The sequence below is a fragment of the Protopterus annectens genome, chromosome 2.part1, assembly GCF_019279795.1.
Source record: "Protopterus annectens isolate FY-2018-M chromosome 2.part1, PAN1.0, whole genome shotgun sequence".
Lineage (NCBI taxonomy): Eukaryota > Metazoa > Chordata > Ceratodontiformes > Protopteridae > Protopterus > Protopterus annectens.
Window position 1 is genome coordinate 942,620,457 of NC_056729.1, and position 20,800 is coordinate 942,641,256.

Consider the following 20,800-nt stretch of genomic DNA (forward strand, 5'->3'; position numbering starts at 1 on the left):
TAGTAGTTTTTTTTAAAGGTATATTGCGCTGTTTTTCAGGATGTGTTTAGAGTTGTGTGTTGAATAAAGTGGATGTGTTACTCAGTTGGGTAAACTGGAGTTGGCCATTTGCGCTTTCAGTATTCTGAACTTTCGTGGATGTGGTCTTGTTTTTTTGAGATTCAGTAATGTGATATTTTGGTCTACTGAAGTAGACCCATCTATAGATATATATATATATATATATATATATATATATATATATATATATATATATATATATATATATATATATATATATATATATATATATATATATATATACACACACACCCAAAAAAAGTGGGACCCTAAATCTATCAAATTTTACTGGAAAGCATGGCTGAGCTTAAAAAAGCCCATTGGGTCTATAGCCTAATATTTTACTATGATACCATGAAATTAATTACTGTTCCTCTGTACTTTTCTAAGTGTCGTAATGCAGCTGCACTTCGTGTTGTTTACACTGTATGTACATCTATCTGCAGATTCTAAATACGTGCCTTGAAATGTATTATTTAATAAACTGTATTAAATTGCTATGTTTTCTGTAATTCATCAGTTGGTCTGTTTTATACTAGGCTCTTGTGAATCAGGTAATGGCAACTGTTTACAACCGTTTCCAGAAAAACATGCCTGATGGAATGGAAATTTGTGGGATATTTACAAGAGATTATCGATTTGATGCACTGAATTGCCAGGTATGACATTCTAGCTGTTTCAGTACCCGTTTGCATCTCTAAGAATTTCTGATGCCTGACTTTATGTATGTATACCTTTCAAAGCTTTGTAGTTAAATTTTTTTATGCATGATTGATTTTTGTTTTTTCACCTTCACTGTTACTATGAGTCTGCCTGATCACTTCAGCCTTTCACAAGAACATGATTTGATCTTCATTAATATTAAAGAGCTGACTCAGAGTAATATGTAAATTTGCTTTTGAACTACTTAGTTAATTTGCGGGACTTGTACTCATTTGGAAAGTTTAAAACATAAATCAATAAATAAAGCATTCGATGAAAGATAGTCTTGGTATTAACTACCCTATTTTAATACTGATTGTAAAAATTAGTGTGGCTGTTTGTCTCCTCTGCCTGATGCAGAGAGACGTTTCCCAGTGGGATTAGACTGGTGCAGTCTTTTTTTCTTGAAAGATACTGAAGAACCCTTGTGCAGTGTTGTACCTTAACTTCTACACTGTGAGGGAAAGAGGGAGGTGATTGCTTCATCTTCTGGCTTTCTCAGGAAGCTTTATACCACAAAAGTCTTTGTTGCTGCCTCACATTCCCATTTCATTATTTTTCAAGTACTGAAGTGTAGATGTTATCGCAAGAAGAACTACTTTTATCAGAGGCCTGTTAGAGAGAGAATCCTAGCCTAGTCTTTTTCCTGTCTTGTTTTTGTATTCTCTAAGCATGCTTCCTGGATAAAAATGACACTGCTGTTTGTGTTTGTGTTTTCTTACAGTGTATAGAAGCCTCATTGGAGTAAGATGACACTGCGTTTTAAGACCTTACATTAACAGTAGATGTTTTAGAGAAAGGTTACTTTAGCGGATACTAATTTTCTACCCTCTTTTCCATTACTAGTGTTGCTCTGCTGGCAGATGTGGTTGATGAGGGCTCTTTATGAAGTTACATATAACCTGCTGTGTCTGTTTCAGTTCAAAAGGAGAGATATTGACTGGAGTATACTTATAGTGACTGTGTACAGTCTAGCTAGCAGCATGCAGGTTCTGTTACCTCAGGCAGAAGTGGATATCCCCCAGAATAAGTAGACAGAAGACTAATTTCCCATAATCCGGGACAAACATATTTACTATGTGTTATTCTTCTTGTAAGAGGCTCTCTTCAGTTTTTTGTTGCATTCATAACTGTGACATTACTTAACAAATAAATTACAGCTTGTTCTCCTTCATGTGGAAGTCTTTACAGATAATTATTAACAGCTTCAAAGAGCAGACTAATTAGATATTTCTACTTTCCTTTCCAGGTACTTGTAACAGTACCCCAGTGCTTGGAAATTTTGTTGCTGTCCCCTCATCGACAAGAGTGGGTCAAGAAAATAAGATACATCATATTTGACGAGGTAGATATATTGTCTGACATGAAGGCTTACAGAAACTGTTATATTTCACTGCTTGTGACAATAACACAGAAATGTACAACACTGATGGCAGATGAAGGGCAGGAATGTGATAAAGTATGTACTGAAGACTTAAAGAGGTGTGGAAAACAACTTATTTAAAAATAATTTGTATATTTATTGAATTACCTTCATTTTACTGAGCATTGCTTGCAGCTGTAAAGAGAAACTTGCAGTACCCGGGCACCTCAGTATGGCCCTGTGTACCTACTCCTAGTCCTAGCCAGCTGTTTCATAAACCTTTCTTCTCTTCCTACTTCTGCAAAGTATTCTGATCTCAGGTTACCTTGTTCAGTCTTTTTTCATGTTTGTTTCTGTTTCCACCCTTAAATGTGATTGTAGTTCTCTAGTTTATTTTCTTTTGCATAATACAGTACTTAGCATAAAATGTACAAAAATGCAGCTGCCACCTAATACAAGAACTTGCTTTGCTAGTCATGCTTGACAATTTGGAGTGGCATGGGCGGCCACAGTGGTGCAGCGGTTAGTGTTGCCGCCTCACAGCAAGAGGTTCTCTGGTTCAATCCTTGGCTGGGGTGCATTCTGTGCGGAGTCTGCATGTCCTCCCTGTGGTTGTGTGGGTTTGCTCCGGTTTCCTCCCAAAGACATGCTGTAGGTGGATTGGACACTCTAAATTGGCCCTAGGCATGAGTGTGTGCCTTCTGTGGAAGGTTGGGCGCCGGGCTGGCAACTCAACACCGTAAAACTCCACTGCCAATCTTGAGCAGACAGGTGATCCACTGTTGAAACCCTTAACTGGGAAAAGCCAAAATAAGATTAGTTTAGAGGGCTCTGTCTTATTGACCAACATACATAATTAATTGAAGAGTCTGTTTATCAGTGTTCTGTCACTTTTTTTTATTAATACTGTTTTCTGGAGGAGATGTCTGATGTCCACTTTTAGGCCGTGTCAAACTGTAGTGTCTTATGCAATTGCATTAGGTCAAGTCTTGAATTTTTGTCATGGGGATAATTTCTTAAAAGTATCAAAAAATCAAGCCTGTCTTATATGTATTCAGATAGCAAAGGCCCTGGTATTTGGACCTGCAAATAATTCAGCCGAGAAATTCAGTTATGAATATTTTAAGCAATAACTTTTTATAAGGAACTATACTGTTATGTTCCTTGTTCAGGGATTTATTTATTTGGCTGGATGACTGCAGTAGTCCATTTGGGAAGATTCCATTTACCATTGAAGCCGAGAAGGAAAGAAAAGAAAAAACGCAACATTTTTTCCCATTCTTTTTGCCTCCTTGCCTGATAACTGTTAAGCCATCCTCAAAACAGGCTTTTGTCTGCATTTTTGTGATGTGCAGAAGGGCTCAGTCCTTTCAATCCACTCTACCAGGGACATATGACAAACACCATATAGAGAAGTAAGATGCCCTGGAGAAGCCATCATACAGGTTGATGTTTCATTAATTACTCAATTTAATTAATCAGTCAATTACTCACTTAATTAATTTTTAACCAGGATAGAGCACATGGACTGTTTCCAGACTTAGCACAGGAGCACTGTCTTTTGAAGTGACTGGCTAAGCCGGGGCCACAGAAAGCAGCTCTTTAACAGTTTATAGTGTAACTCCTCTGTATTGTCTGGCAAACAATGAGGGGTGCTTGTGCTCTTGCTAACATCCTGGCAACTCAGTGTATATGTTCACTACCCTAACCCCACCTCTGGTGGTGATGTGAGCATGTGCATCACTGGAGGGACTGTGTTTGCCTAACACCTGCATGCATAACATTGCTCCTTCATATATGGCAGGAAGGGCTGCTATCTCCTTCTTGGGATGCAACTGCCCACACACTACCCACATCCTCCTTGCACTAGTTTCTATTACAGGCAATCCTTCATCGAAGCTGGAGCATTAGTAAGCCAGATAGGAACCATTGCTAGGATGGATATGCCCATCCTTACACGCTGACACCATCAGGTGCAAGAACCACTACCCAAACTCTGGTCCCCTGGCCTGTAGTCTGGGCTTTATTCCTGGATTACATGGCACTGGCTGAAAACCTTAACATACATAGATAATTAATCAATATGTCTACAAATAAAACTGGTAAAAATACTTGAGGAAAAATAGAGCATAGGAAGATAGGAGAATGCAGTGTAAAATACAGTTTACAAATACATAGTTGGTTTAATGACTGTAATGCCCAACATTTTGACATCAGAAAGGAAAGTATAGTGATAAGTCAGGGTGGAGTCTGTATAGAAACAATCCATCATCCATACATGTGCTGTAAATGTGAATGTTTACAGCTGATATCAATAGGAGATGAAGAGGTAATTAAATACCAGGGAAAGAAAGAACATGAGATTTAAAAATTTAAAACAGCAAGAAAAACAAACCATATAGAGTAGGGGAGGAAGAATCTATGGATAGCAACCCTGTGAGAAAGAGATAAAAGATGATGTAGAATGGCTTGGGAGACATAAACAGGAGAGATAAAAAGCATTTAGGACTCAATGTGAATGAGAAGGGGAGTGGAGAAATCAAGACTCCATGCACAGGGTCATGGATATATGTTGAGTAGGAAAATGGAATAAAAAGGAATGCAAGAAGTAGAGAAGGAGGTTAGAGGTCATCAAGGGTGAGAGAGATAGGAATTTGAAGGAGAAAGAAAGAAAGGTGGTTTGAAGCAGGAAATGGTGGAAGAGGTGGTGAAAGCACAAAGCAGGAAGGTCAAATGAGGTCCAGTAAAGTTAAAGTGTCAAGACACTGAGGTCAGAATTTGTGTGATGAAGCAAATGAATGATTCTGAGCTAAATACTGAAGGATGGTAAATAAGGGAACGAAGGAAAAACTAGAGCTGCAGGAGCAATGTTAGAAAAGACAAGACAGATGGAAGAAGGAAAGAAGGAAGAAAACAAACAACAGAAAAGAACAGACCGGGAGGATGAGGAGAGGTAAGCAGTGATGAGAAGTGAATTGGATTCTGTTTGTTGCTGTGTTAATACTGTCTTCTGTAGTTAACTCTTTTGTTTTTTGTGTCTGTAGAATGGTACTATATTACTAGGCAATGTTTCTCATTCTGCACAACTGCTACTTCTGCCCCTCTTAGTATTGATTTAGTGATGCTGTCACAATTAGTCCTCTTAATCTATTTCTATGAAACAGACTTATTTTTTCACACTGCTGTGGTGCATTGACCTATTTCCAACATTGATTCCAAAATACATATCTTGCCACCTTGCATTTCCATTGTCCATAACAGTCAATTACATGTACTGCATGCGGTCTGATCACTTTTTTGTACATAGGCCTCTCTGAAAGTAAGCCTCTAGTTTGTGACGTCTTTGGTACAAGATTATCACTGTGCCTGTTTATGTACCCCTACCAAATCCATCCAGCCAGCTACAACCCCTTTTCCCATTTTTTGCATTTGAGGTTGGGGTGTCACTTCAACAGTGAAAATCATCTAGTGCCAAAGTTCATACCGCTTGGTGGCTAGCCCTGCCATGGTTGTACTTCCATACCACCACCAATTTAAAGTGTTCAGTCCACCTATTGCATGTCTTTGAATTGATGTAGGAAACTGGAACACCCAGAGAAAACCCACATGAATGCAGGGAGAACATACAGACTTTGCACAGAAGGCACCTCAGTTGAGAATCTAACCAGACAACCCCTTGCTGTGAGGTGACAATATTGTTTGCTGCACCACTGAACCCCTCCAAATAAAGTGTGATATCTGATACAGGCATACAAAAATATAGAGTGCCTGCATCGTATCCAGTGACATTCCACTGCTTCTTCATTTGTTTAATCATGGTTCGAGTGCATGTCTTCTGCAGCTGATGAGATATCATTGGCAAGGATTAATAATTTCTCATCTGAATAATTTGCACTTCTTCACCTTTCATACATATAGACACACAATGTCCCCCAGTAACTAAAGCCCATTAAGGTACTAAGTTAACCATTTCAGAGTTGTTTATTAACTATTTTAGTGAGAGTAGTGCTAAATCTGTTGCTCTCTTTATGAACGAGTTAATCCGTAGTCATATCTGACCTGTGATCACTGACAAGAAAGTAGCAAATGGTGCAAATAAACTAAATGTGACACTGCTGCAGGTCCAGATGGAGTAAATGAGTGTTTTTATCCAGAATAGAGGTCTATAAATTCCATGTGTATCTAACCTTTTTCAGCAGTGTTTGCATGCAGGTTTCAGCCACATTGAGTGGAAATCAGCCATTATTGTACCACTTAGCAAAAGTAGCAACACAGCACTTGTTAGCAGCAGTCAGTATGACACACTGAAGTGTTTAGGATATTAACCTATTTTTTCATCTTACCTTTAAACATCTATTGAAGACCACCAATTATTTGAGAGCCCACATTCTGCCTTTCAGTAGTCATCGTGAGATTAGTGCTTCTGTTTTTTCCTGGTGAGAGAAGGAGCACTGGGACATTATTTCCTGGAGACCACTGATCACCACAAAGCCTAATAACTGTTTTATAGGTGATAGCTTGGAATCTTTGCTTATATTCTTTTGCTGGTGAGAGAAGGAGCAGTGTGCATTGATTTCTGACTGTTTCTGGTTTGACAGTGAGTGTCTGTGTTTAATGTTCCTGATTGATATTCAAGGCATTTACCAGGAAAAGGCTACAACAAGCCTACAGACCCTTCCATCATCTGGGACAAGACTGTGTTTCACCAAACAGGCTGTGGCCTGCTTCTCATCTTGGGGTTGGTGCTAATATTTTGTTTCTGGTAAGAGAAGAAGCAAAGGAGCATTGTATCCCAGCAGAGTGAAGCTGTGCTGAGACCAGCACCAGTAGTAGCCATTCATGTCATTCTTACCAAGCTAATTCTTTGTTTTCAGTAAGTACTGCTTGATTTGTTTCCATCTTCAGAATATTTGCCTAAAAACTTCATCCTTAAATTTTCAGGGTCTACTATTAGTTTTCCCTCAAGTGTTTGGCAGTGCCCTATACTGACTCAGACACCATGAGTGACATTTTTGCTGAAAAAGCACAATTGAAATTTCTGCAATACCTAATTGCACACAGGAGAACTAGCTGGCAGTGACAAGCACTGTCCCCATAGTTGCAAACTGGATACTCCTGACTACTTTATATTCTCAGTCCACCTGTCTAATCAGTAAAAAGGGTCTGTTGACATGGATAAGAACTTTCCCACTATTTCTGTTATCAGCTTGTTGGATATAGGCATCCTGAGGCATTGTAGAAATTGTCTCTTATTTACTGACAGCCAGTTAATTCCCAAACAAACTGATATGGTATGTGAGATATGTATTTACCCACTGTCACTGGAAGCAAAGCTCTCACATAAAAGTACTCCTAATGTCAATAAGGTGTCAGTAGTACAGATGCTGCACCCATCACGCACAATTGAAAGCAGACATATTGACCCACATATGCTGAAGCACTTAAAAGTAACCTTCCCAAGCCCCAAAGACCTCTTAGATGAAGTACTCATAACAGATACCCTGAGCAGATCCAAATGCACTATTTCAAAACAACATCCACATCAACACATAGAGCTACATGTCATGGAGCCTCTACCTCTAACCCCATAAGGCAAGCCACCATACAGTCCAACATTCTAGTCACTGGAGACTCCATTGTGAGACACACTGATGTCCTTCAGACCAGGCTGAGTAAGACGAATCACGGTTAATTGCTTATCAGGGTCTAGGATCCATCACATTATGCACGCACTCAGGTCATTGAAACCATAATTACCAGCATGACTCAGTCATAGTCCTTGTGGGAGTAAATGACCTGAGATGTACCTCCCTAGACTATATAAAGAGAGACATCTTGGAGCTCTTGGAATATGTGTCCCAGGCTCGTATGAGCCTAGCACTGAGCAGCATCTTACCTTCTCCAAGAATGATGCCACAATAAGAACAAAAGACCACTGACTAATAATTGGCTTAGTTTCTGGTGGAATTCTAAGAGACTGCAATATTTGTCAGCATGGAAGGAGATGGTCAAAAGACCACGCTGCTTTGCCAGGGATGGTCTGCACCTATCCCCTCTAGGCTTTAGAATATTAGTTAAAACATTGTCTTCTCCCATAGTGCCTATTTTAGACAATGCCAAACTTAAAGCACTTCAGACATAACAAATCAAAACTAAGAAACTCTAAAGGTATTACTGCTCAGTGTTAGGAGTCTAAACAAAAATCTCCACTGTCTAGAAGCTGTCTTCAACCTAGAGAATGCTGGTGTCTGTACAGTCACTGAGACATGGTTTAAAGATGCACAGAGCACACCAACAGTTCAAGGTTATAATGTCTTCCACACATTTAGACCAGCTACTGCACAGGCAGAGACTAAAGGTGGATGTGTCTCTATTTACATCAGAAACAAATATATCTCAAGGTTGGTCAAACAGGTAAATGCACTTGAGCTGCTCCATGTTCAAATCCCCATAGGCAAAATCCAATACCACTTACTTGCAAGCTTTAGGTCTCCCTGTATGACCCAGGAAACCCATACTATGTATTTAAATGGTTACCTATCAAAAGATCTACTGTTCATAACATCTAAACTCAAAACATCAAGACCATAACATCTAAACTTCAAAACATCTAAAACTCATAACATCGAATCTCAAAACATTGAAAACTACAAAGCAACTATAAATAATATCCCACAGAGTTTTTACCATATGACACAAAACATACAGGCACAGAGATTCCTGGATTTTGTAAACACAAACTCCCTGGACCAGATAGTCAACAACCAGCCATGGGTGCAACCATACTGGATCTGGTCCTTACTAATATGGAGAGTGCTGCACATACCCTACTGTAATGTCTTCCCTGGTAAGGTCAGACCACAAAATGGTCTCTTTTGAAGTAAAAATAAAACCAGGATCCCCAGCTAAACCTGGAGTATTCAGGAACTACTCTAAAGCTAACCTCCTGCTATTAAGTGATAACCTGGCAGAATTTCAAGCCCCCATAAACCCTAAGAACACTGCTGCCTATGCAGAGTTGTTTACAGAAACAATGCAGAGGCATGTTAATAGCTGCACAGAGGCAGCTGTACCCACCAGGAAGAAGTACAGAACTAACTCAAAAAACAAGCCACCTTGGTAGAATCAAAAAACAATATGTTGTGTAACAGAAGGAAGAAAATCATGGTAAAAATTAGTAGATTCAGCACCCAGCAGGATAAAAGCACTCTCATCAAATTAAACAAACAACTTAGAGAACAAATAAAGTTTACCAAAGTCAAATTTGAGGTAAACTTGGCTTCCCAGGCCAAGGGCAGCCACAAGGCATTCCTTAGCTATGTCCACAACCTCAAAGACAATGCAGAATTGTGTGCAGAGCGCATTGTAAATACCATCAAATATAACTCCCTTGCTGTCACTAGGGAACAGGTTCTTAATGCTCTCTCTATGGCCATGTACACTGCATCAGTGGGTCCAAACAATATTGCAGGATGCCTTCTAAAATAGCATGGAGCATGCCCTATCAGGACCTCTGGAATTACTGTTTAACTGTAGCCTCCAAACAGGCTTTGTACCTCATGAATTGAGAACAGCAATAGTTGGGCCATCTACAGACCCTGTAAACTACAGACCCATAAGTCTCACTAGTCGTATATGTAAAACCATGGAAAGAATTATCATTGAAATGATCAGTAGTGGTATAGTGAACCTCCAGACATTGGACCCAACCCAGTTTGGTTTTGTCAAGGGCAGATCATGCCTACTCAACCTGGTGGACCTCTTTGAGAAGGTAGCAAAAGCAATGGATGTGGGCAAAATGGTTCAAACTGCCTACCTTGTGCTGGCCAAGGCATTTGACAGTGTACCCCACTTGAGCATTACTGATAAACTCGGGAGGTTAGGTGCAAACTCATATGTCACCCAGTGGATAGCCAACTGGTTCAGAGACAGGACTCAGGAAGTTAGAAATGGGGAGTCCACTTTTACAAAGAGGCCAGTCATAAGTGGAGTCCCTCAGGGATCAGTCCTTGTGCTGCTCCTTTTTGGTATTTACTTCTCTGAAGTCAGGGCCAATGTCAGTGGTCTCTGACTGATGAAATTTGCAGATGATTGCAGTTTAGGAGCTGTCACTGAATCCCACACTGCCACAAATGTTCTCCAGGTGGGGCTGACACAGACTTACAACATGTGTCAGAGTCATGGACTAAAACTAAATGTCAAAAAATGCATAATAGTATCTTTCAGGAAGTCATCCACCCCTGGTAACTATCATATTGATAACACACCCCTTAGAGTTGACCCAGTAGTCAGGGACTTAGGGACACACATAGATAACAATCTAGCCTTTGACCATCATGTGTCTACAGTAGTGAAATCCTTCTATGTTGTGCAACTTATAAACAAAGGTATGGCATGTAAGTCCAAGAAAATCATTGTTCCACTGTATTCAGCATTCATCACACCTATCATTGAGTACAATGCCCGCATTGGTATGTACCTAACCAGGCATATCCAACAATTGGACTGTCCACAGACATTCCTCACTAAAAGAATACTGGGAGTAAGTAAAATGTCCTATGCAGACCGCCTCAAGGCCCTATCCCTGTATTCTGTCTCCTACAGGCTTTTGATGGGAGATCTTTGCCTGGCATACAGGGCATTGTCAGACTACACACTGATGGATCCCCTGAATGTCCACAAAACAAACAGTACCAGAATTACCCATTCTAAAGACTTAAACCTTGCCTGTGATATAAACAGGACCTGCTGGAAAGACAGGTATGTATCCCAGTCCCAGAGACTACCCCATCTGTGGAATAGGCCCTCTATCCATGTGAAGCAGAGTTCCTCCCTAACCCAATTTAAGTGCAACTTTGACAATTGGATGGGGAACAGGAAATTCATCCCTGTCTTGGCACTTATGTATCTAATGAACAGAGGCAACCTGTAAATGATTCGTCTCCCTGCCCCTGCTTGTAAATATTTAATCTCCCAAGCCCCAGCTTATACTTATCAAGAGTATGTGCACTTGTCAGAGATTTGGGATGCATGGCTAGGCTTAAAACGGCCCTAGTAAACACCTATGAACCTAAGTAATATCAGCAAAGCATTCCAAAAAACTATTTTGAAAATTTGTGTAAATACTTTTTTCCTAAATGTAGATTTCTTTTGACATGGTTTCATGTCATGGTGATCGTGTTGTACTAGGTTGCCATTTTTGAGTAGTCATGTGATTGTCAGTCATTAACAGTCTGACAGTGAATGCCATTTATCTTGATCTTGCCAAGCCATTTGACTTAGTCTTCTGCATATCAGTTATTCAAAACTGGAGTTTCCTACTGGGTTAAGTAATGATATCATCAGCTGTGTTTGTTAATGGCTGATTAACTAATAGCATATAGTGAAGATCTGTAATACGCTTTATAAGTACAGACTGACTAATAAGAGGTCCCCCAGGTTCAGTAATGGGACCCTTCCTTTTTAATATCTGTTTTTCCATGGCAATGGAAAATCCAAACTGGATGACTAGGTTTGCCAACGAGGTTAAACTAGAGGTGGTAATATCCTACGTTGATGATTATAACATTTTCTGACATGCTTTAGACTCATTTTACATTTTGACTACTAGAAATAAAATTAAGTGCATTTTGGTGACAGGTACCCTGAATTCCCATATTCTGTCAGTAACAACTGTTTGTCACAAATATGGTTGGCAGAAGGTTTGGGTGTCTTGTCTGATGATAAATTTATCTTTGAGGAGAATGATGATTTAGTAATCAGGACATGTTTTAGTACCATCAACGATGTATTATGTTTCATTTCTTTTTTGGAACTATCAGTCATGACTCCCATGTACAATGTATTAATACAACCTCATGGCGAGTATTGTACTTTTGTCTGCATCTGACCTACATCAAATGACTGAAGAGTGTTCAGAGGTACTGTACCAGGAAAATTAAAAGTTTATCATTGATTCCTTACTGACAGCGTTTAGAGAGCCTGTGATCTCATACTATGTACAACAAATTACTCAGGGATGACCTTATTATGACATTTATATGTCTTCTGGATGACTTTTGCAGCAAACTTGGATATCAGTTTCATGAACCACCCAGTCCAGACATGTAATCGATCACTACTGATAAATATTGTCAGCTTAACGAACACTACTGTTAAATATTGTCAGGCTAACGAGCACTACTGATAAATATTGTCAGGTTAACAATCACTACTGATAAATATTGTCAGGTTAGCAATCATTACTGATAAATATTGTCAGGTTAGTAATCACTACTGATAAATATTGTCAGGTTAACAATCACTACTGATAAATATTGTCAGGTTAGCAATCACTACTGATAAATATTGTCAGGTTAGCAATCACTACTGATAAATATTGTCAGGTTAACAATCACTACTGATAAATATTGTCAGGTTAACAATCACTACTGATAAATATTGTCAGGTTAGCAATCACTACTGATAAATATTGTCAGGTTAACAATCACTACTGATAAATATTGTCAGGTTAACAATCACTACTGATAAATATTGTCAGGGTCAGTAGTGCAGACAAAAGGAGATCCTTCTACATCCATTGCCCTTGAGGCTTAGGTAAGCATCCATTAAAAATAATTGTAAGTTCTTGTTAGATGGGTACACAGGTGTACAAACCTGATAGGTGGGAAGCAGAGTGTATTGCTTCCTCTTTTTAGGCTTTTAGTCTGTTCCAGTAAACTACATTGTAACATTGTGTCATAAAGGAATGATACTGTATGGTAGAAAGAAAAGGTTTCAAAGCTATAATGAGTATGATGGGTGGGTTTGGGTATCCTAGTGTAATATCTTTTAATGTGTCTTGATGTTGCTATGTTTTTCATCAATGTTGACAAAAATTGGAGTGTGTTAAAGTAGTGATTTAAGTTATGTACTGTTGAAGAAGTTTAATCATTTAAAAAAAAAAACAACAGTAAAAACAAAGTTCCTGTCAATATCGTCAAAGTTTTTATACAATCTGTAGTGACTGCATAAAGTAGAAAAAAATAAGGTTTTATCATAACATGATAGATCACAGTTCGAAGTAAATCAGCTGCTATATGCAAGTCTTTGTTGCTAAACCAAACTCTTGCAAGACCAGTTTATGAAAGATATTCTGTTACTTATTACTAATTAGTTTAGCATATATTTTATAATCCATGCATAGTAAAACAATAAGACAGTAACAGTCTGTAGATCTCAGAGTACTTCCTGAAGTCCAACCTGATATTCAGTGACATTGTATTCATTTTAGCAACTGTAGACCTAAGGGATACAAAAAAGTAAAGAAAATACACTGGGCAACTGTTTAATTGTTGATTTAGAAACTGAGGGTCTACTGTGAACTCCTGAAAGGTTGGCTGATAGTACTAATTGTGTTCAGATACATGTCTCAAACAGTCTTTAAAGCTTCATTATGTGGTGAGCATAGCCTCTAAAAAAACTGGCAGAGAACTGTAGATGATGTCCAGATTATTGTTTACAGTTGCAGAATATTTAATACGATTTAATAACTTTTATTTTTTTTTTCTTTAGAGAGAATTATATAGACTGCCTTAAGTTAGAGACTTGAGTTTTTTGTTGGTCATAAGTAATTTATTTGTTATGACAGTTTTGCACCAATTTAAGATGTATATGTGAAAGTTAACAAAGCATAGTGTTTACTGTCTGTGACTCTTCATGTAGGGAGTTTAATTTAGCTGCATATGGTATGGTTTTTTACAGATAGTAGCTAATACTTGCAAGTATATAGTTAAACTTTAAATGCTATACATTTTATAGAAATAATGGTGAATTGCTTTGGCATAATACAATGCCAACAAAATCATCATCTGTGTGTGTGTGTGTGTGTGTGTGTGTGTGTGTGTGTGTGTGTGTGTGTGTGTGTGTGTGTGTGTGTGTGTGTGTGTGTTTTCATGTGCAAGTATATCTGTATCTGTCTACAGTGGATATAAAAAGTTTACTCATCCCTGTTAAAATGCCAGGTTTTTGTGATACAAAAAAATGAGACCACAATAAATCATTTCAGAACTTTTCCCACCTTTAATGTGACCTATAACCTGTACAATTCAATTGAAAAACAAACAAATCTGTTAGGGGAAAAATATATAAAAAAAAGCATACAATAATATAGTTGCATAAGTGTGCACACTCTTAAACAAATACTTTGTTGAAGCACCTTTTGATTTAATTACAGCATTCAGTCTTCTTGGGTAGGAGTCTATCAGCATGGCACATCTTCAACCTGGCAATATTTGCCCACTCTTCCTTGCAAAAGCACTCCAAATCTGTCAGATTGGGAGGGCATTTCTTGTGCACAGCCCTCTTCAGGTCACCCCACAGATTTTCTAATGGATTTAGGTTTGGGCTCGGGCTGGGCCATTCCAAAACTTTAATTTTCTTCTGGTAAAGACATTATTTTGTTGATTTGGATCTATGCTTGGGGTCATTGTCGTGTTGAAAGATGAAATTCCTCTTAGGTTCATAGGTTCATAGGTAGGTACTAGGCTATTGTTCCTAGGGCCTATACAAGCCCAGCCAAAAAGGTACCTTAGCTTTTGCCACCCGAGAAAATTATTTTCCTGTGCCACTGTCAAGCAGAGCCACAGAAGTGATCCCCAGGGTGAATTTCCTATTTCCCATCCAATCATCAAGATTTTTCTTGAAGAGTGCTAATGAGGAGCTTTGTTTGATATAGGTAGGTAGTTTATTTTGGAGTACGGGAAGTCTCTTGGATAGGAATCTATCCCTCCGGCATATTCTGTTTATTGTGGTGACAAGGTTTAGGTCCCTAGAGCATGTAGCTCGGAGGGATTGGGATTTCTTTAAGTGGAGCATGTCCAGCAGCTCGGGTTTGACATAGCTTTGTATGTTAGGCAGAGATCACCTCTCAGTAGGCGATATGCAACGGAGTAAAGCTGGAGTTTTTTGAGACGGTCTGCATAGGGCATCTGTTGAGGCTGGTAATCCTATTTGTGAGGTATTTCTGTGGCCTTTCCAGTTGTTGTAGATGCCTTGTGAGGTACATACCAAAAGGGGCATTGTACTCTATAATGGGTCTAATGAGTGATGAGTAGAGGGGAAAAATTACCTCTTTTTTTCTGGATGAGAAACCTTTTATGATGAGGTGTGCCATGTAGAAGGATTTCCTGACTACTCTGGTGATGTGATTATCAAAGGAGAGACTACTGTCCACCTGTGTCCCAAGGTCTCTTATCACACTTTCGGTGTTAAGTATACTACCGCCTATGTTGTAGTTCATGGATACAGAGTTTTTACCAAAGGGGATGACAGTGCACTTTTTGGCACTGAGCTTGAGGCCATGGCTTTGACACCAGGCATCTGTCGTAGTGAGGCCCTTTTGTAGGATGTCCACATCGTTAGGAGTTTTTATTATGGCTCCTAGTTTGCAGTCATCTGCGAACTTCATTAGCCAAAGACCTTCTGTGTTAGCCTGTACTTCAGAGAAGTAGATAACAAACAGGAGAGGACCCAGGACTGAACCCTGTGGTACTCCACTTGTCACTGGTCTGAAGTCGGATTTGGAGTCTGCTACTTTCGCAGTGTGGGTTCTGTCTGTGAGCCAGTTGGCAACCTATCTTGTGGCATAGGGATTTATACCTAGTTTAGTGAGTTTATCTATAATTCCAGAGTGGGGGATGGTGTCGAATGCCTTGGCAAGATCTAGATAGGCTGTGTGAACCAACTAACCCTCGTCTACGGCTTTGGTGACTGCTTCAAAGAAGTCTGTCAGGTTTAGGAGACATGATCTGCCTTTTACAAACCCGAACTGGGTGGGGTCCAGAGTTTGAAGATTACCAATGTCTTTGTTTATAAGTTCCATGATGATACATTCCATGGCCTTGCAGACCAGACTTGTCAGGCTAATGGGGCTGTAGTTCCCAGGGTCCATGGTGGCTCCCCCCTTGTGGAATGGGATAACTGTTGCTGTGCGCCATTCAGCGGGCACAAAGCCTGAGGTTAGGCTATGACTGAATATGGTACTTAGGTGGGGTGCCAGTTTGTTCTGTAGTTCATGTAGAACGCAGCCTGGGATGTTGTCTGGTCCCATGGATGCTGTGTTCTTGGCGTTGGAGAGTGTGGTTTTTACCTGTGCAGCCGTGATTACAGGAACTTTGATTTCTTCCGGTATAGAGATGGGCCCTTTAGGGAGTGAGAGGGGGGGTAAAGTTAGCACTGAACCTATCTGCCAGGATGTTGGCAATATCAGTTGGGTCTGTATATTTAGTGCCATTGTGCTGTAACTCAGAGCAGATCTATGTGTTGCCATTGAGATTCTTGACATAGCTATAGAATGCTTTGTGATTGTCTTTAGATTCTGTGGCAATTTTGTTTTCATAACTAGCTTTGGAGGATTTTATCAGGGATCGCAGCTTCTTACTGAAGCTGACCAGGGAGCTCCTCCACTAATTGGATTTTACTCTCTTTTGCAACAGTTTCTTCCTTCTGTTGTACAGTTTGTTTATGGCAGGGGACAACCAGATTGACTTCCTTTTTTTTGGAGGATAGCATCTTGGTTCTGTTTGGGATAGCACAATCCATGCACTCATGTAAGTGCTTATAAAGTGCAATTGTGTAGGATTCAGTAATCATAACTGTATTGTCCATCTGCATGGGTGTCATGAAGTTCACCACTTCTGTCTTAGGAAGCATGAAATTGGCTTTGGAGAAATTTTTTACCGTGGTTTCCTTAATGGCGGGGTGGGGGCAGGATGTGAATATCTAGGGTGATTAGCTTATGGTCAGATCAGACCAATGAGGCATTGACTTCAGGTGTGGAACACCAGTCACTCATGTTGGCAATGACTAGATCTAGGATATTGTTGCCCTGGTGGGGGTGTGGATAAGTTGATCCAGAGCATTGGAGTTTATGAATTCCAGAAAGTGTTGAGCGAAGGAGTTAGTACATGAGTAGTTTTCCAAGTTAATGGCGGGGTAGTTGAAATCACCCATTATTGGGGTGTTTGGTTGAACCCTAATATTTTCCAGTACATCAAGAAAAGAGGAGTGGGAATCCTGGGGCATGGTGGGGGATCTGTAGCAAGCTACAATTTGGATTGCAATTTTGCCCAGAGTTAGTTGCACTTGGATAACCTCGGATGCATTATGCAGAGCAACTAACCTGGAGGTGTGGATATCATTAATGAATATGGACACACCTCCGCCTTTGGTGTTCCGGTCCAGATTACATGGCCGAAAAGTGTGGTATGAGTTATAGCCTGGTAGAGCAGGAGTGCTCTCTGAGTCTTGAACCAGGTCTCAGTCACTGCACAGATATCGATGTTCTCCATTTTAAGGAGTGACTCGAGTGAGTGCATTTTGAGATTTAGACTTCTAGCATTGAGTAGTATCACCCTCAGTTTTTGCTTGCCTGTTCCTGTTACAGTGGTAAATTTGTCATTTGAACCTTGCCTAAAGAAGGCACTATAGAGGCGGCATGAACCTTAGCCAGTGTCTGGAATCCCAGGGGTGACAGGTGCAGGCCATCTCTGGCAAAGCATCGTGGTCTGTCGATCATGTCATCCCAGGCAGACAGATACTGGATCCCTTTAGAATGACACCAGAAGCTTAGCCAATTGTTGAAGTCAATCATTTTGTCCTTGTACTGCGGTATCATTCTGGGTGATGGCAGAATGCTACTTAGGGCTAGGGTCATACCTACCTGGGCTACAAGATTGGAGAGTTCTTCCATGTCTCTTTTCATGCAGTCCAGGGAGGTACGTTTCAGGTCGTTCACACCAACATGGACAATGACAGAGTCATATTTGTACTTGTTGTGGAGTGACCTGAGTGCGTGGGTTATGTGGCGGATCCTGGCACCTGACAGGCAGCTGATAGCAACCTTCTCCTTGTTTAGCCTGGTGAGTGGGACATCAGTGTGTCTGACTATAGAGTTACCTATGACTAGTGTGTTGCATACGTTGTTTTACCTTATTGGCTGTGGTTGAGTGGCACACTGAGTCTGCGGGCTATGTGTCATTTGGGTTGTGTTGGGGGGTGGAGGTTGCCTGCATTTCTGCTTTGGAGGTCTCTGTTGCTTGAGCAGATTGTTATTGAGAGCCTCCGTGAATGTTTTTGTGTTTCTATGGGTAGATTTTGGTGGTGTAGATTTAGTGAGACTATGTGATGAGTGTGGTGTGGTGCAAGTGTCCACCTTTCCTCTTGACTGTCAAGTTCACTCTTGGTTGGAGAGAGCTTTACCTCCAGTTTGGCTAGATAATTGCATCTCTCACAGGTTGTAGTTTTGGGTGGTAAGAGGAGAGGGTTGTCTGTGTACATGAGGCAATTTCTACATTTCCCCAAGATGCCCAGATTCATCAGATAGACAGGAGAGAACACTGGATGCTGACCCTTGGACATGCCTGAATAAAAAAACTATTTTCCTCTAGATAAGTAAGGAAAGTGAGTATAAGAGCTGTTTTCTCTAAGCAAGTGAGGAAGGTAAGTACCAAAACTGTTTTCCTCTTCATCTTTATCTTTCTAGCAGACACTTGAAGGTTTTGGGCCAAAAGTGATTGGCATTTGGAACTGTTCATAATTCCCACCACCTTGACTAAAGCCTCAGTTCCAGGTGAAGTAAAGCAACCCCAAAGCATGATACTGCCACCACAATGCTTTACCGTGGGGATGGTGTTCTTTTGGTGATGCAGAGTGTTGTTTTTTCACCAAACATACGTTTTGGAACTGTGGCCAAAAAGTTGAACCTTAGTCTCATCAGATCATAACACATTTTCCCACATGCTTTTGGGAGACGATGTATTGTTTTGTAAATTTTAGCCAGGCTTGGATGTTTTTCTGTGTAAGAAAAGACATCCGTATTGCAACCCTACCCTGTAGTCCAGACATATGGAGGATACAGGAGATTGTTGTCACATGTAGTACACAACCAGTACTTGCCAGAAATTCCTGCAGCTCCTTCATTGTTGCTGTAGGTCTCTTGGCAGCCTCCCTGACCAGTTTTTGTTTTGTCTTTTCATCAGTTTTGGAGGGATGTCCAGTTATTTGCAACATCACTGTTGTCCCATATTTTCTCCACTTTTTGATGACTCTCTTCCCTGTATTCCATGGTATATCCAGTGCTGTGGAAATTTTTTTGTACCCTTCTCCTGACTTGATACCTTTCAACAATGAGATCCCTTTGATGCTTTGTAATCTCTCTGCGAACCATGGCTTTTGCTGTAGCAGGCAACTGAGTAAATGTCAGGAAAATCCTACTAGGACAGCTGAACTTTATTTGGGGTTAATCAGAGTCTCAAAAAATAGAAGCATGTGCTGTAGACAAAGACCGAAAACTGTAAAATACAGCACAGACAGCCCACCAAAGTACAGTGCACTGGTTTATTCAGACAGCAGTCCACAAGATAAAACATAAACGCTTATATCCACAAGTGCGTTTTCATCTATACAGACTTCCTCAGATGCATAAATGAATGTAACTTACAAACACCAGTATAAATACTTCTGGGTAAATAAATAAATAATGCCACTCCAATCACAGTACAGCTAATTAAAATGTCTAAATGTGACAAAAAAATGACAAAGAAAATATATATAAAATATGTAAAGTTGTATCACTGATGTATACATATCATATACATATTTAAAACACAAATACCCAATGATTCTTAAAAGTTTTGGACTTAAAATAATAAATAAAACTCTATATGTATATAAAAGAATAAGTAAAAGCAGTCACTAAAAACATTTTCCAATAGTAAAACACCTTCTAGTGGTCATTTTAAGGAAATTTCTTGAAATAATAAAATAATTATTATTGTGCCTCAGTTAGAAGTGAACATTTGTATAAAAGAATTGTGTTCTCATGAGTAAATTAATGCTGTTATTATAACCTGTCAGCACGTAATTTTAAAACTGGAGCTAAAGAAATAACCTCATTTAATCCAGAGTGCTTGTTAGCTTCCAGTAAAATCTGACAGAATATCTCCCTATACTCGATTACAGTTTCCCAGGGTCCTCCTCTCAGACCCATAGCTATTTCTTCCACCACAAAAAATAAAAAGGTGGCTCCTACACAAGTAAGTGTTTTGTTTATAAAGAACACTTCTAGTGTTGCTAGTACAAATGTCATTCATGTGTTCGTACATTCTTCTCTTTAATTTTCTCTCTATTCCCTATGTAGAAGGCTGTGCATTGATTGCACAAGGCAATATACACCAGACCATACGAATCTCATGAACTACGTACATTACTGGAAAAATAGAAATCTCTTGCTGTTAGAAACATTGTTTCCCTAATGACAATATGTCTACACTGTGGACAAGTACCACACTTAAAGGTACCAGTGGTTCTACTGTTTGTCCTTGCTGGGCCAGTACGCTCAAGATAGTCTTTTACATTAGGACCCTTACTGTAAATAATTTTAATAGGAGTATCAAAGATGGGACTCAAGTCCGATACTTGGGAAAATGTGTGCCATTCTTTTTCAAAATCAAAAAGTCAAAAGTCGAAGTAAACTTTATTGTCATTCAGAAATCACACAAGTGCAAAAACTGAATGAAATTCTGTATCTCCAGACTCAATGTGCAGACAACATATAGACTATTTTCACAGATGTTTGCACAGATAACACCTAGCTATTACATCACCTATTTCATTACCTAGCCATGTATTTACACA

The 20,800-nt window shown here is 39.6% G+C and overlaps 1 protein-coding gene across 1 annotated transcript in view; it reads left to right on the forward strand.

The window, feature by feature from the left end:
- The window catches only part of LOC122794922 (probable ATP-dependent RNA helicase DDX60), a 2,165,155-nt gene that overhangs the window by 1,115,618 nt on the left and 1,028,737 nt on the right, over positions 1 to 20,800 (forward strand). The window contains exons 20-21 of the mRNA XM_044063515.1: positions 600 to 719; positions 2,012 to 2,107. Of these exons, the coding sequence (XP_043919450.1) occupies positions 600 to 719; positions 2,012 to 2,107 (216 nt within the window). The remainder of the gene's footprint in view (positions 1 to 599; positions 720 to 2,011; positions 2,108 to 20,800) is intronic.